This window comes from Macrotis lagotis, chromosome 8 (genome assembly GCF_037893015.1).
Source record: "Macrotis lagotis isolate mMagLag1 chromosome 8, bilby.v1.9.chrom.fasta, whole genome shotgun sequence".
Classification (NCBI taxonomy): domain Eukaryota; kingdom Metazoa; phylum Chordata; class Mammalia; order Peramelemorphia; family Peramelidae; genus Macrotis; species Macrotis lagotis.
In genome coordinates this window covers 18,363,197-18,380,788 of record NC_133665.1, presented here as the reverse complement: position 1 = coordinate 18,380,788, position 17,592 = coordinate 18,363,197, and the positions used below count along the sequence as shown (strand labels likewise).

Sequence of the window (17,592 nt, the reverse complement as noted above, 5' to 3'; positions counted from 1 at the left end):
CTTTGGACTGAGTTTCTGTCTTTTTATGACTTTCTGCTGTTTTCCACAATTTAGTCTGGGGGCCTGCAAGATTTGGTGCTTAGTGCTTCCAAAGATGGTATGAGCTCAGAGGTTTGAATGGGTATGCTTTCTTTAATAGATTGCTGTTGGACTCGATTACTGTTAACTTTCTGGGAAGTTCTGGCACGTTCAGAGTGATTGAACTGCCCTTTGGTGATGTTTTTCCTGCCCCTGTTACTGCATCCAAATTTACCTGTGGGCTAAAGGTTAGTTTAAAGATTAACTAAAAGTTAATTTCCCTTCTGTTCTTGGACTCAGGGTCAATGATTTTTAGAAATTGTCCCTTGCTTGTGATTGCTTGTATGTCAGGTCCCTCTTGCTTGTGATCGCTTTTCTTTTTTCCTGAAATTGTGACCTGGATCTGGTTGATAGATCTGCTAGCTGGCACTTGATTCTATTCCCATGACTGGTTCATCTTGCTCTTTCTCTGTCCTGGTCCTTCCAACCCTTGTATTCCACCTTAGCCTTTTTACTTTCCCTGGGCCCTAGAACGCTCTCCACAGCTCCCGGTCAGCTCCCACCCAGTGTCCATAGACTTCTCACTGTGAATTTTTGGCTTTCTTGATCAGAATTTGGTATAGTGCATTTTCTAGGTAGAGGAGGTATGCTGAGTAAGTTGAACAAAAAGGCTCTCACTCCACCTCTGATTTAAAAATTTTTGAGAGTCTGAAAAAAGTTAGTGACAGGATCAGAACTGTTTTTAAATAGCTTCATGTGATGGAAGTGTGTAAGGGTGCTGGAAATGGGAAGGTGCTAAGAGTTTCCTTTACAGATCTAGGTTCTTTGATTACAATTTTTTGAAGAAGTCAAGAAGTCAATGCCTCAGGACAATTCTTTAACCACCAGAGTGTATCATGTTTAAAAATTCATCACCCTATTTGTATCACCTACATGAGACTCACTATTTATCAAAAGGATCCACTCAGTCAGCACAGGGCATAACAAGTATGCCCACTGTCCAGACAGTAGTCCATGTAGTTGGATCAGTACATAAATCTTGAACCGGCACTGCATACAATGAGAAAGTGCCCTGAATTGACTTTAGGAAACTAATCAGTGCCTTTAATAACCCGAAATTTCTATCTGAAACAAAGTTCTTGTGTATCAGTGTTCTTCCTAAGATGCCACGTAGCTGTGACACAATACCACATCATCCCCAAAGAATTAAAGTGGGAAGGATAATTAGCAAAATACTTGGAGGGGGTGAGTAGGGTTAAGCTAACACCACAGAATTTCGTAAACGGAGCATAAATGATGTCATTGTCGTAAGAGCCACCATCAGGACAGCCTTAAAGGAATATGTGGCCTTGGAAGGAGTTGCCCCGGACCGAAGGGTCGTGATCCGTAATACTTAAGGGGGATCCCCTTTTGCTCCTTCCTCGTGTCTCAGGATCTGCCCTGGGGTCCAACTCAGGTCTCTGCACGGAGTAGGCGCAAACTCCACGGAGGCTGACTCGGAATGGCTCTTTCGGCTACCCCCAGCCTTCCACCACTACATTAACGTAGCAATGACTTCAGGAAATGAGTGAAGCTGTTTGCCTAGACTTATGCCCAGGAGATCGCTCCCGTCCTCCCCTGCTCCCCGCCATCCCGAGTCCCCGCAGTCACTCGCCTCGGACACCCCAGAGAGGAGGAAGAGGCCGAAGCCAAGGGGCTGTCTGGAGGCGGGTGTTTATGTTCCGGGTCAGAGGGCGGGAGCCGCAGCCGGCGGCGCTTCGCTTCCGGGGCGGGGCTGGCGCGCCAGGCCTCTCCAGTCTCCGTGCCCCTCCTCCCCCTCCCTGTCCCCGCACCCGGCCGGCCTGAACCCGGGAGTCGGCGGTGGACGCGGCGCCGGCAGGATGAGCGGTGAGTGGCGGGGCCGGACCCCGGGACCCTCGGCCGGCACCGGCTGCCCCCCCCCCCGCTCCTCGGGACTGACTGCCCCAGGACCCCGACATGTCCCATCTCCCCAGCTTCTCCGGGCTGGGGTCGGGTCATCCGAGCCCGGGGACCCTTCCCCATCCCCTCCCGCAGGGTCGCTCCACCCCCAGGGCCCCACCCTTAGCTTCTTCTACTTCTCCGGGCCCTCCCACTCTCCCGGTCTTGGGGGGCCGCGTCCCCGTGTCTGACCCTCTCCGCTCTCCTTGACGCCCCCCGTCCTCCTAGTTTGTGATCCCCGACTTCCCAGCCTCTTCCTCAGTTTCCCAGTCCTTCCAGCAGTCTGCCCCCGCCCCTGTCCCGTGCACCCTCATTGCCTAGGATCACCCCGTCATGACCCTCTGCTTCCAGACTCATCACAAGTCTGACCTACCTGCTCCCCATAATCCCCGTGTGTTTATCCCCTGCTTTTCAAGCCCCCTTAGTTTTCTAGTCCTTCCACTGAGCTCACCCCCAGCCCTGCAGCCCTTCTAATTGTCTCTCCTGTTTCCTAGTACCCTCCCAATCATTTGACTCCCAGGTTCCTAGTCCCCCTGCACCCCATAAACCCCATGCGATTGCCCCCTGCTTCCCAGCCGTCTTCATTGTCTCACTCTCAGTCCCTCTCGCTGTCTGATCCTCCTATTCCCTGGCCTCCTCCCACTCATCTGCCCCCCTAGTCCCCCTCAGTTGTGCGATCTCTTCTTCCCGTGATCCCCATTTGTTTGCCTCCTGGTCTCCAGAGCCCCCTAATTATTTTCTCTCCCCCCAGTTTCCCAGTCCTTCTTGTCTGAACCTTCCAATCTCTATTCCTAGTTATCTGACTCCTCTGCTTGCCAGTTCCCTTAGGTATCTGATGCCTTTGCTCTCTCTAGGCTCCCGTCTGCCACTTCCCCTCTCCCCCCCCCCCCCCCTTCTGAATTCTGGTTTCTAGGCCTTCCACTCTTAAGATCCTCCTACTTCAGCCTCTTCCTTATCATCTGACCCAGATTATCTAATTTTCTGCTGCTCTGTCCCTGTCGCTTGTCTGTCTACCTTTGCTCCCCATATTGCTGCCCATGTTTCTCAGTCCTTCCCTGTTTGTTTCTTCCTCTCTGCTCCCTAGTCACTTCTGGATGTCTGCTTCCCATTGCACCCTGCTTGTTTCACCTCTGCTTCTTCCTAATTACCTCCATTGCTTTGATTGCTTAGCCTCATGTTTTTCCTATTTGCTTTTCTTCCCCCTTCCCTCCCTTCTCTCTGAAGTTATTGTTCTTTAAACAGTTTAGTTGTTCAGTCACTGCTGTCATTTTCATAACTCAGTTCTCACTGTCTCAGAAGTTGACTACTTTGCTATAAGTGACCCTTCACTTCTTGTCCAGGATTTGGCATATATGATTCACCACTTTTTCCTCCCTACTTTCTGTCATTCCCCAATAGCCAGAATTGAGTTCTGGGGTCTTTCTACCCTAAGCTTCTTGGCTTTTGTGGAGAAATAGAGGCTGACAATTTGCTTTGTTTTTGACTTGACACTCTAGGTTTGGTGCCTTCAGTTGATCACAATTTTACTATTCTCTTAAACTGTTAAATATCCTGCTCTTGTTTTGTTGCAAAGTCATTCCTGAGTGTTTGTGTGTCTGGAAATGGGAGTGACTCAGGAAAACAGTTGTGTTTGTACCTGTCACCATTTGCCCCAGCTGACCTGGAATCAGATTTTTTTTTTTTAAGTATTTCCTTTGCCTATGTGTGTATATTTATTTCTTCTCTGCATTTTGTTCTTAAGAATAATGACATCGCTTTACTTGCTATGCTTTCTAACAAGAATTCTATTGGATAACTCTTGATATGCCCTAAGAGATGCTAAATGAAGGATTAATGGGCCAGTACATTTCTCCCTCTTCTACTGCAACCATTTTTTAATTTGATATTTTATTTTATTTTTTCAATTACATGTTAAGAAAGTTTTTCAACATTTATCCACATGCATATGCATATTTTTAAGTTATATAATTTTCTTCCACCCTCCCTTCCCATCCCCTCCCCGTAGCAAAAAAAAATAAATATTGTACATATATATTTTCAACATGCTTACTGATCAGTCATTTTTTGGTATATATATATATATATATATATATATATTAAGGGAAAAGAAAGAAAATCATGATATAACAAAGGAATTTAAAAAAACTGAATGTAGTGTTCATTCAGACTCTGAAGGGTTTTTTTGGTTTTATTTTGTTTTGTTTTTCTTCCTCTGAATGGAATAGTGTTATCCATAGCAAGTCTCCTAGGGTTGTCCTAGCTCTCTGAACTGTTGTGAGGAGTTGCTTCCATCCAGGTTGATCGACCCACAGTGTCCTTGCTCATGTGTACAATGTTCTCTTGGTTCTAATCCCCTCACTTGGCATCAGTTTGTGTGATTCTTTCCATGCTTCTCTAGAGTTCAACCATTCATGTTTTTTTATAGAATGATAGCATTCCATAACTTGTTTAGCCATTTCCCAGTTGATGGGCATGCCCTCAATTTCCAATTCTTTGCCATTACAAAAAGAGCTGCTATGAATATTTTGAAACATGCAGAACTTTTCCCATTTTTTTTATGATTTCTTCTAGATATAGGCCCAGTATTGGTATTACTGTTTCAAAGGTATGATCAGTTTTATTGCTCTTTGGTTATATTCCATATTGCTCTTTATAATGGTTGGATCAGTTCACAGCTCCAAATATGGCTTTCATCCCAATCTTCCCACAACCTCTCCAACATTGATCATTTTTCCTTTTTGTCACTTAAGCTAATCTAATAGGTGTGAGGTGGTACCTCATAGTTGTTTTAACTTTAATGCAAGCATTTTTAGGGGCTGTTTGATTTACCAGTGAAGTTTTTTTTCAGTTTATATGCATTTCATTCTTTTTTTTTTTAGGTTTTTGCAAGGCAAACAGGGTTAAGTGGCTTGCCCAAGGCCACACAGCTAGGTAATTATTAAGTGTCTGAGACCAGATTTGAACCCAGGTAGTCCTGACTCCAGAGCCGGTGCTCTATCCACTGTGCCACCTAGCCACCCCCACCTCATCAATTTCTATGAATTTATGACTTCTGTAGATGACTGGTATAGCTACATATCCAATCTTCATTTCTTCCTTGAATTCCAGTCTTGAATTGCCATTATCTGCTGAATATCAGATCTCATCTCAAACTTGGCATATTTAAAGTAGAATTTAAAACCTCTGAGCCTCCCTTTTCTTATGTATAAAGTAGCATTTATAATACTTTTCTCCTTGGCATTATTTTGAGTATCAAATGAGATGTGTTAAATTTTTACACCAATGAAAGTTTCTATTGCTTTCACTCAGCCAAGAGACTCTGGTAATAAAGGTAAAAGTATTAAACATTCCTGTTGTAGACCCTTAACACCTTGCTATTATTTAACATTGGTAAGCAAAACTGACCATTATACAGTATTAGTATAAATTAAGTTGATCATCCCAAATGTAAAGGATGTCATTAACCTTAAAACAAAAAGCTCAAATGAACAAAAAAAATTCCCAAAGACTCAAACTAAATAAGTTCTTTGAAAAAAAAAATTAGAGATTGAAAGTGTTTTTTTTTTTTTTAGATCATGATACCCAAGACACTTTTCACAGTATATTCAGAATAGAAGAGCAACAACAATGATCTGGCACAAGTACCATTATTAATACAGGATGCAGTGTTGTAAAATTAAGAACTTCACTCTCTCTCTCTCCTCACCAATGATGAAGACCCAGATAGTCCAAAGTCAGATGAGCTCATTTTCAGTATGAATAATAGCTCATGTTTAAAAGTACTTTCTTCAGAATACTCTTGTCAGTTAAAGATTCTAGTTATAGAACAGAGAAGTTCAGAAAATTTCAGTGACTTTTGTAGAATCATGTAAGTGGTAAATGGGTGACTTGGAATTCAAGATCTTTAAATCTATGATCCATTACACAAAATCAAAATCTTTTTAAAGAATGCGATATGTAGAAATGATTTAATCTTTCTTTTAAAATTAAAAAATACTGAATTTAATTTATTTCTTTTGTCAACAACCGTTGATTAAATGTCACTATGTGCCAGACACTGAATGAGTGCTGGGGGTACAAAGAAAACCAAAAACCTAGTCTCTGGCCTCAAGAAATTTACCTTCTAATGGAGGAAACAACGTGTAAACAGCTATATTCATCCAACCCCCAAATAGGGTAAATGGGTGGAAAGACTCCAGCTATTGGGGGAATTAGGAAAGATCTCTGTAGAAGATGGGATTTTAGTTAGGTTTTAAAGGAAGCTAGAGGTACCTGAAGGTAAAAATGAAGAGGGAGAGCATTCCAGACTTGTGGCATAGCCACAGAAAAGCATGGAATTGAGAGAATGTCATATTTGGGGAAGAGTAAGAAGACTGAACTAAAGAGGAAAATAAAGTATAAAACTGGAAGGCAGGAAAGGGTCTGATGATGAAGGTCTTTCAAAGACAAACAAGATTTTATATTTGATTCTGGAGGTAATAGTGAACCAGTGGTGCTCATGGTGGGGTGGGGTAGGGTATCTTAGATATAAACATTTTAGGAAGATTGTTTTGACTTGTATGGAGTTTCAAGTGGGGAGAGACTAGAGGCTGGAGATGATCCAGAAAGTTTTTTCAGTTGTCCAGACAAGTGATAATAAGGGCCTGTATAAGAGTAGCAGTATAAATTAGAAGGAAACAAGGGGATATATAGGAGTGATGTTGTCAAGGTAAAACAACAAAACTTGGCAACAAATTGAATATGAATGGTGAGAGCAAGTGAGATGTCAAGGATAACCCTGAACTTAGGACATTGAGAAGGATAGTAGATAGTAGTGCTCTCAATAGTAGTACTGATGTTGACAAGAAGAGAGGGTTTTGTGGGAAAGAAAATGAAATCTAGTTGAACCTGTTATATTTGAGTTATTTTTGAGGATAAGTCAGTTTAAGATGCCCAATAGACTTTTTTTGGTGGTTCAAGACTGGAAGTCAGGAGAGAGGTTAGGGCTAATTAAAGAAATCCAAAAATCATCTGCTAAGAGAGATGATTATTGAAGCCATGGGAGATGAGATCAACAAGCAGGGGGTAATAAAGGAAAATTGGTAACCCCAGATCATCAAATAATTCTTCAATCTTTTGTAATTTGATATTTGTATTTTAATATACATTTAAGTAATAATTATTTTTCACAGAAACCCTCCAGAGATAATTGCTATTAATCATTTCATGAACAAAGGAGGAAAAAATTCAGGTGAAATAACTTATGATGAAAACATAATTTTTATCTCCTGAGTTTTGAACTTGAGTTGAGTCCTGTTCTATCTTCTCTTCTTGTGCACAATTTAGCTGCACTTACACATTCCAATGTAAGTTGGGAACCTTTCAGACATTTTTATTTTCTCTTTGGTATTGGCTTTGAAATCTTGCTAAGATTATTATGATATAAGAGTTAAGAATCAATGGAAAGGGACCTGAAAGTAGTCAAGATAACATCTTTTAATCATGGTTTTGCCCTTAATGCTATGAGTTTTTAAAAAAAAGCAAAGAAAATGAGTTCATCAGTCACTTATAAAAAATGAAAAGTAGTTCATGGTATATTAGAACACAAAATTAGTATTAAATATTGAGCAGTGAAAGTGGGCTTGAACATTGAAATCCTAATGATTATAATTGTTTACCTCAGTTATTTGATAGAAAGGAACCAAACTTTTCAGGGCAGGAAAATATTGGAATGACTTATTTGTCATCCCCTATCATTGAGTTTTATTTGGCATTTCATCATTTTTTAGAGATTCTTAGGGTTGTTTTTTGGCATTGCTTGCTGTTCTTATGTTTTCATGGATTTTTAATGACTTCACATCAGGAGGTAGCCTAATCTATCTGAATTGTGGTGTAGTGGGTAGATTTAGAGCTGAAAGAGACCTCAATAGTCACCTAGATTTGATCCCTTCATCTTAATGAATAGGAAACTAATGACAGAGATGCAAAGGTCACATAGGTAGTAAGTATCTGTTGAGATGGAATTTGAACTCACCATGCTGCAGACTTGGAGCTAATATAATACTTGGATTCAAATTTAATCTCAGAGGATTATTACTTTTGTGACATTGTCAAGTCACGTAATCTCTTTAAACTTATTTTCTTGTCTATCAAATTATATATTTTGACTAGATGATCTCAGAGTCCTTTATTTAGATTTAGGATCCTATTAGGCAGTGGAGAGAGTACTTTGCACCAAAAATACAAGATTCTTGACATATTCCCTGTTCTTATTCTATAATTCTCAATCATATAGCATCACCAGAAAGAATATTGTTAGAAAGACGGGCCTTTGTTTCAGGGAGAAGCTTAGGGTCATTAAAACTGTTATGAATTTTCAAAATATAATCTAGCCTATCCTCATGTTCTGATCTCAGATCATTTGCCATCTACAATTTTTATTCAGTCTATCAGTATTGATTGACAGAGAAATTTCTTCAACCTGACCACCAGCACCAGCTGCGGAAAAAAAACCCTAAAATATGTCCATGAATCAGTTTTAAAATTCTTACTTAAGTAAGTTAAAGTTAAATTGAGTTAAACTCAATGTAAAAGTAATTAAGACATTTTCTCTGTATTACTGTAGTAGCTTGGACAGAATTGTAAAATTGGAAAGGGCCTTGGAGGTCCCATTATCCAACTCTGAGGGTTTGGGGTCTCACACTTTCTCTTGCACCTGAGAGTGCTTAATGGGGATCTTACTCCCCAGTGCCCAAGGAAAGAAATCAAGGGGATTATTATTTACCTATATTTTTGAGGAATGTTACAGTCTAATGGAGCTCATTCACCTGGAAAAGAGGGAGGGAAGAGGAAACTGGTGGGGAACAGAGGTGTGTGGTTTATATGGGGAGATTGAATATAGATGAGTTCACCACCCCTGTAGCTACCCAAAGCCCACATCTCTTTCCTGCTTTTCTGCTAGTATCTGAGCTCAAACTTTCTTTACCATTTCCTCCCTATGCTTCCTATGTAAGAAGCAAAACAAATTTCTTTTAATTCTCCCATTTCCTTACCTTGGTTGTTCCTTGCTAGTGACAGACCACCTGAAGTCAGACCTCCAGATAAACAACTCTTATCGCTTGTCTCCTCAACCTAATGTTATGGTTTGGACAACAGACATTATTTTTTTCATCTGTGGATATTAAAACTATACTCCTCCTAGTTATTGTAACTTTGATTTAGGAGACTCTTCGATGTTCCAGGGCAAGACAGTGAGTGCAGTGTCATCTATAAAAAGAAGTATCTGCAGAGACTCAGTGTCTATGGGATGCTCCCTTTTAATTTGCACTCTGTTAGAGACATCATTTGTGACTGTTGTTGCAAACATCTTTGGTGAACTTATGTCTTCATAGTTTGTATTGAAATCATTATTAATAATTAGAGTTGTCAATTATTTTTGTAGTTAAGGCTTTTACGGAATCTTCTGTAATTTTTAACATTCATGGGAGACAATGTATTAGAGGAAATATTTTGAAACAAAATTTTATTCTATAGAATGAAATCCTTTTTTCCTAGCCAGCAAAGCACAAAAATGACTTAAATTTTTCAGTCAATTGAGTATTTGTAAAGATGTGTTTTGCTATAGAATATCGTTTGTGAAAGTTGTCATTGGGAATACTCTCAATACTTGTGTAGATTGTCCTCATAAAAGATGTTGTACATATGGAAAAGTGAGCTTATAGCTTGGTAATTATTAATATTTTTTAAATTATCTTTTTTTTTTTAATTTTAAGGCTTCTGGTTTTTCTAGGCATAATATCCTCCCTCCCAGGCATCTTTAGAATTGTTTACTCAAGTCTCACAATTCTGTTGTATTCAAAATGAACTTCCTTAGAGTATGTTGTGACTATTCCAGCTTACCCTGTTTTTTTACCACTGTTTCTATTCTCCCATTCTCTAATTCTCTACATTTCTCTGTTCTTTAAATTGGGGACAGTTATGTAAGAGTCCAAATGTGGTCAATTGTCTATCATGAGAGTTTATTAAAATCATCCTGATAGATCTTTTAAATTTTTTGTCTGTTGATTATCTTTCTACTTTAATCCTTAAATAACTTAAGAGTGATCTGGCTTAATTTTCATGTCAATTGTTCTGTGAATTTATTTTGTTTTCCATTGTTTTTAAGGTGACATTTCTCTGTAAGATTTTACAGATGAGTTTATATATTATTAAACTCAGTTTTCCTTTGGTTGCCATTTCTCCATGCCTGATGAAGTCAAAATTTTACTGAGGTGGCTTTTGGATTCTTTTGGATGATGGCTATATATAATTTGAACATCCTTAGGAAATAGTGAAAGGCTGACAATATCTGCATTTTTCAAAAAATTTTTGCCCCATTTTCTATATTGCTTAGAGATAGATTGAAGTCTCATTTTCAGATCTAGCTCTTAATTTTCATTTTTCCTAATTCAGTTTTGATTTTGATTTTTGCTTTCATGAGATAATGACTTATCTGTAAATTGAACACTCCACTTGAAAGTTATTTCTACAGTAGAAGAACCAATTCCTACCTGTTAGTTTTCTCTTGAAGGATGTATTGGCCTCTGTTTGTGTCTGTGTGTGTGTGTGTGTGTGTGTGTGTGTGTATATTATATACATAACTTTTATATTTATTTTTATAAAATCTGAATGTAAACACCAAATAAGGTAAACATTTTTCATATATATATGTACATATTATTATAATAAGAAAAGGAATATACTTGAAGCCACAAATCTTTTTGACAAAGGTTGCTTTTCTTTCAAAATAGATAGGAAATTCATCACGTACCTTTCTTTTTTCTTTTTTTGGTTTTTGCAAGGCAATGTGGTTAAGTGACTTGCCCAAGGTCACACAACTAGGTAATTATTAAGTGTCTGATACTGGATTTGAACTCAGGTCTTCCTGACTTTAGGGCTATCCACTACACTTTCTAGCCACCCCTGTCATGTAACTTTAAAAGATGTCTTGCTTTTCTATGATTATTTCTGGTTTTCTGTTTTCTTCTATACATTAAAATGCTTTTGTTTTTCTTTTCTTCCATGCTACCATTATCCCTATCCCCAGTTGACAAATGGTTAAAGGATGGGCAAAGGCATTTTACAGATGAGGAAATCAAAGCGATCCATAGTCATATGAAAAATTGCTTTAAATTACTAGTTATTAGAGACATGCAAATTAAAGCATCTCTGAGACACCGCCTCACACCTATCAGACTGGCCAATATGACCAGAAAGGACAGTGATCAATGTTGGAAGGGATGTGGAAAATCTGTGACACTAATACATTGTTGGTGGAGTTGTGAACTCATCCAACCTTTCTGGAGAGCAATTTGGGATTATGCCCAAAGGGCAACAACAATGTGCATACCCTTTGACCCAGCAATACCAACTGGGTCTATACCCTGAAGAGATGATGAAAAAGTGTAAAAACATCACTTGTACAAAAATATTCATAGCAGCCCTGTTTGTGGTGGCAAAAAATTGGAAATTAAATGAATGTCCTTCAATTGGAAAATGGCTTAACAAACTGTGGTATATGTATGTCATGGAACATTATTGTTTTATTAGAAACCAGGAGGGATGGGAATTCAGGGAAGCCTGGAGGGATTTGCATGAGCTGATGCTGAGCAAGATGAGAAGAACCAGAAAAACATTGTACACCCTAACAGTAACATGGGAATGATGGTCAACCTTGATGGACTTGCTCATTCGATCAGTGCAACAATTAGGGACAATTTTGGACTATCTGTGATGGAGAATGCCATTTGTTTCCAGAGAAAGAATTGGGGAATTTGAACAAAGATTATTACCTTTAATTTAGGGGGGAAAAACCTGTTAGCCTATTATGTAATTTTGCTGTCTCTTACACTTTATTTTTCTCCCTTAAAGATATGATTTCTCTTTCCTCATATTCAGCTTAGATCAATGTATACCATGGAAACAATGTAAAGACTAACAGACTACCTTCTATGGGGGTTGGGGGGGAAGGGAGCAAGATTAGGGGAAAAATTGTAAAACTCAAAGTCTTTCTTAAAAAAAAGAAATTGTTTCAGTATATCATAATAAATTATTGTTTTGATGAAGGCTTCTTTTTTTAAAAAAATTTTATTTAAGTCCATGAGGTTAAGGGTGACTTGCCCAAGGTCACACAGCTTGGCAATTATTAAGTGTCTCAGGACAGATTTAAACTCAGGAATTCCTGACTCCAGGGCTCTTGCTCTATCCACTGCCACCTAGCTGCCCCAAAATTTCTTAAAGATACTGCATTTTTACTTATTTAAACTTCTTTTATCTAAATTTTGAGGATATTATTCAGGTCTTCTGTTATCTTTAAATTGTTTCCTGATTGCATTCATCCTTGGTTTAAAAAAAAGCAACAAACTGATTGGGTTCACTTCAACAAACATTAGCACATGCTATGGGCTTAGATGGAATAGTCCATCTCAGGAATTTGAATAGTTACTTGTCTTCAGCAGAGAACCACTGTTTCCTTTGGTTCTAACTAAGCAAGTGTGGATTAATTCATGGATATGTACTTATAGGGATGCCATTGGCAGCAGCAGGAGTTTATGGGGTTATGGACCATGATGCTTCCTGACCCCCTTTACCAACATAGATACCCTTGTGGGTAACTTTATTTAAACGTCCTCAAAATTTATTTTCATGTGCCTGTTCACTCAGAAACCAGATAGAGAGAGAGCTCTGAGGGCAGAGTTCAGTATGGTTTACAGTTTGGCCTTTACTATTAACTTTCTTGTTACTGAGTAAAGCATAAATAAGAATTAAGCAGTTGGAGAATTCTTTTTCTCTCCATATGTTGGAGATAGAAGTGCTATTTTTAAAGTATTCTTGGGACATTCTGTTCCACAGAACAAATAACAGCGAGGATGAGTGATTGGGGCTTAAGAGTGGATAGAGCACTGGCCCTGGAGTCAGGAGTACCTGAGTTCAAATCCAGCTTCAGACACTTAATAATTACCTAGCTGTGTGGCCTTGGGCAAGCCTTGCAAAAACCTTTAAAAAAACACCAGAAAAAAAGAGTTAATTGCAAACCAAAGGTCGATTTGTCTTAATTAATCACCTGATCATTAAATACACACACACACACACACACACTAAGTGCCTACTTTGTGCCAGATACTGTGCTAAGTTCTGGGAATATAAAAAAAGCAAAAGATAGTTCTTGCTTGTAAGGAACTTATAGTCTGATAGAGGAGACAACATGTAAATATACATACAAAATAAGTTATATACAGCATAAATAGGAAATAATGAACAAAGTGAAATCAGGGGGGTTGGGGAAGGCTTCCTGTAGGAGGTAGGGTTTTAGTTGAACTTAAAGGAAGACTGGGAAGTGAGTATTCCAGGAATGGGGGACCATCAGAGAAAACGTCCATAACTGAGAGATGGAACAGCAAGGATAATACTATCACTAGATCTAAGAGTATGTGGTGTTAAGTTAGGTATAAGAAGACTGAAAATATGAAGGACTTTAAAATCAAGTAAATAGGAAGGCACTGGAAGTTATTGTTTTTGTGTGTGTGTGTGTGTGTGTGTGTGTGGAGAGACAGACACACATGATTTTACATTCACTTTATTGGATGATTTAAGATTGGCAATCAGAAACACCAGGAGGCTATTGCAGTGGACTAGGATTGAGATGATGAGGGTCTTCATTATTGTGTTAGAGAGAAAGGAGCATATTAATGAGATTTTGCAAAAGCAAAATCAGAAATTGACAGGCCTTGGTAAGAGATATAGGGGTGAGAAATAGGGAGGAATCTAGGAACGATTCCTCAATTTCAAACCTGAGGGAATGGGAGCATGGTTTTGCCTTCTACAGTAATAGAGTGGTGGGAGGGAGGGGAGAAAGAATGGTTTTGGGGAAAGATAATGAGTTCTATTTTGGACATAGCAAGTTTGAAATGTCTGAAAGGCAGTTGGAGATGTAAGATTGGAGGTCAGCAGAGATTGATGGGAGGGATAGGTAGATTTGAGAATCATCCACATAGAGATAGTAATTAAATCTATGGGAGTTAATGAGGTCACCAAGTGAAGTAGTATAGATGGAGAAAAGAAGAGTGCCCAGGACAGAATCTTCAGCGTCACCTACTGTTAGAGGTTATGATTTAGAAGAAGATCTAGCAAATGAGACAGAGAAAGAGAGATCTGATAAGTAGGAGAAAACTCAAAAGAGTGTTAAGGAGGAGAGTGATCAATGGAGTCAAAGGCTGCAGAGAGGTCAAGGAGAATAATGAGAATTGAAGAAAGGTCATTGAATTTGGCAATCAAGAGATCATTAATAACTTTGGAGAGAATAGTTTCAGTGGAAAGATAAATTTAAAAGCCAGTTTGTAAGAGGTTAGGAATAGAGTGAGAAGAGGGAAAGTGAAGGCACCTACTATAGATAACCTTTTCAAGGAAATTTAGCTTCAAGAAGAAATATATGATGATAGTGAGGATGGAAGGATCAAGTGAAGATTTTTTTTTAGGTTAGGGAAGATAAGAGTGTGTTTGTAGGCAGTAGGAAATGAACCAGTAGACAGGAGTGATTAAAGATAAATGAAAGAGTCAAGATTACAGAAGGGGAAGTTTGTTAGAGACGATGTTGAAATGTAGATCTCGTGAACAAGGAAAGAGGTTAGCCTTGATGAGGAGTAAGGCCATTTCCTCATGTGAGAATGATAGGAGATGTGGAAGGGAGAATTCATGGTGAATAGCCTCTCTCTCTCTCTCTCTCTCTCTCTCTCTCTCTCTCTCTCTCTCTGTTTTTGAGATTATGTAACATAAAATTTATAATGATTTAGAATGGTTGTATGATTTTCACCACTATTGTTCAGCAGTCTGCGTGTATGAGCAGATGTTTACATTAAATATCTATGCATCTTTGAGGATTTGCTTGTGAAAATTATCCTAATAGTTTTAAGTAAATTGTGTATGATTCTCTCCATGAGGTAGATCTTTAGAAGGTATATAGCTGTTATATTTAGGTATTATAATGTGTAATTAGTCATTTTATTCCAGCATTTTAATAAAAGGTCATTGGCACTCTTAGATTCTAAAGACAATCATTGCAGTGAGCTTCTGAATTATATGTCCTTAGAAGGGGGCATTCCTGAGGGTAGCAATTGATTCTGATTCATTAACAATTAATGAAAAAAAGGAATATAATAATGAGGGGATGGATTATTTTAATGAATTTTCTTATGCCATTTACTTTTAAGTTACTCCCCTACCCCAGCCTTGGATCAGCTACTCAAAGAATTTATTCCCACCCAAAGTTGAGTAGAGCACAGTAGACTTTTCCTGTGTGGAGTCTGAACAAGTTTGTTAAGAAAGTTAATCTAATCTCATTATCAGTAATGTCTTTCAAGAGACTGAACTTTTAAATGAAAAAGGGGGAACTCTGAATCTCCCCAAATCATTGGTTTTTAATAATCATTTCTCTCAGTATGGGTGAAGAAAATGGAAATCCCATTGTTCTAATGAGATAACTGTAGAGTGGCTTTTAGAAAATGGGTATCAGAAAAAAATGTGGGAGAGGGTACAGAAAAAGCTAATGAAAGCTTAGCTTAACAAGGATATAAAAAATTAGGAGGAAGACAGAAAATGGGAGTTGTTAGGTGATAAGAGAAAAACTTGCCCAAATGGAAAGGACTTTGTCTGAAGATGGTAATTATTTTCTAAAGACAATTATTTGGTTTTGGCCTGGAGGGAAGAAACAAGAACCAAGTTAGAACTAAAGTTATGTAACTTAAGTAAAGTCAAAGTGACCCCAGAAGAGCTGCTATAATATATTTTATCTGTTCTATACAAACTAACTATACATGATATATTTAAACTGCATATAGTTTGTACCCCTAAATTCTAGCATATTCTAGTAGTTTTAATTGTGTGCTTGAATTAGCTCCTATGTGTTTTAAGTAATAAGAAAACTCATGCAGAGGTTCAAACTGGCACTGCTCAAAGGGCAGTCTGACCTTCTGGGTATAGTAATAGAGAAAAGAAAGAAGAACTTCTTTATTTCTGTTATGTAAAGAATAGAACAAACCAAACTTTCAGCTAATTAAAGGACAGAATTTATTTAAAGACACAGATGTTTGAATGGTGTTTCAGGGACTTGAGTGAGAAAGTTAGTATCATATTATCAGGTTAGAGTGAAAGTCTGTGAATGCATACCTTCCTTTGAGAAGCTGCAAATGGTATGTAAAAGGCTGATAATTTTTAGGTCACTTTTTTTCTGTAGAACATTGAATTTTAAGCATTTCATATTTATTCTTCCCAGAACATAGTAGGTACTTATTAATAAATGCATGTTGACTTGACTTTACCTTTTAGGAATTAATCTTGGTGATCTTTAAGAAATTTGTTGAATATTGGTTGTCTTTAGCAAGAATAACTTGGATTATGGCTTGACATTGTTTTCATCAATAGGGAAAGCCATGTACTATGATATCTTAATTCATAATATATATCTGATAAATAAAATTAATATCATTCTGTTGAATTTTAGGATCACAGAGCAATGATACGAAAAGACAGTTTCTGCTAGAGCGGTTGCTGGATGCTGTTAAACAGGTAAGAAAAAATATATTAGTGAGTTTTTGCAGTTAAATTGCCTTCAATATCAAGGAATTCCCCTTTTGTTGGTGTTTATAATTAGGTAGGTATTCCTCCACTGACTCAGCCTTCATTAATGGACAATCTTTGTGAGTTTTGGGGTTCTAGAAGGTTCACCACCCAGTTTTTCCAGTAACTTTCAAGTAATCCTTTGACTCTAAGTTGGTGATAACTTTCCTTGCTTTGCTTACAAGATAAGCTGAGGGCCAATTTACTTGTTGACTTTTAAATCTTGTGATAATAGCTAATGAACAAGATTCTGATTCAGCATCTTGAGTTTGTCCTTCCCATGCCTTCTTCTCATTTGCCCCTCAAAATTGTTTGTACGTAGTTTTTTACATGTTTTTCTCATCCATTAGACCATAGATTCTTTGTATTACCATTGCTTACTGCAGTATGTAGCATGTAGTAGGCACTTATTAAATGCTTATTGATATATTGATTTAAAATCTCCACCATTAATGTAAATCATTTTTTTTTTTTCGGTGCAGTGCCAGATTCGCTTTGGAGGGAGAAAGGAAATAGCATCAGATTCTGATAGCAGGTAAAAGATCCCTTTTCAAAAAAAATTATTTTAAGCAAGTATGAGACTATGTAGAGAAGTTGACCTGATTATATATGAAAGCTAACAGGCATCATAATCAAATTCAGTAGACTTAGGTCTTTTGTGTAAATTTTCTATTTAGTATCTAAAATACTAGAGTTCGCTTTAAGCTATGAAGAACTGGGTTGAAATCTTCTGACAGAAACACACACCCCACACACATACACACACACACACACACACACACACAGACATAGATACACACATAGACACATACCTAAAGAGTGTGTTTACCTTGGATAAATCACCTAACCCATTTTGAAATGCTATTGCTACTACTCTGTGCTTCTGGTTGCTGTCCCCTTTTCTTGACCAGAGTTGATATTAAGTTCTAAATTAGATTTTTTTCATTTCACAATTTTTTTTTCAAAAATCTCTCTCTCTCTCTCTCT

General features: G+C 38.0%; 1 protein-coding gene across 8 annotated transcripts in view; it reads left to right on the top strand.

Annotated features, from left to right (window-relative positions):
• Window positions 1–1,592: 1,592 nt before the first annotated feature.
• Window positions 1,593–17,592, top strand: part of SNX29 (sorting nexin 29) — a 718,720-nt gene continuing 702,720 nt past the window's right edge. For 6 of the 8 annotated variants that reach the window (XM_074196446.1, XM_074196447.1, XM_074196449.1 and 3 more), the window contains exons 1-3: window positions 1,593–1,905; window positions 16,490–16,554; window positions 17,088–17,140. In XM_074196446.1, the coding sequence (XP_074052547.1) occupies window positions 1,608–1,905; window positions 16,490–16,554; window positions 17,088–17,140 (416 nt within the window). In that variant the 5' untranslated portion in view covers window positions 1,593–1,607. The remainder of the gene's footprint in view (window positions 1,906–16,489; window positions 16,555–17,087; window positions 17,141–17,592) is intronic. The other 2 variants (XM_074196450.1, XM_074196453.1) reach the window with 2 other exon arrangements.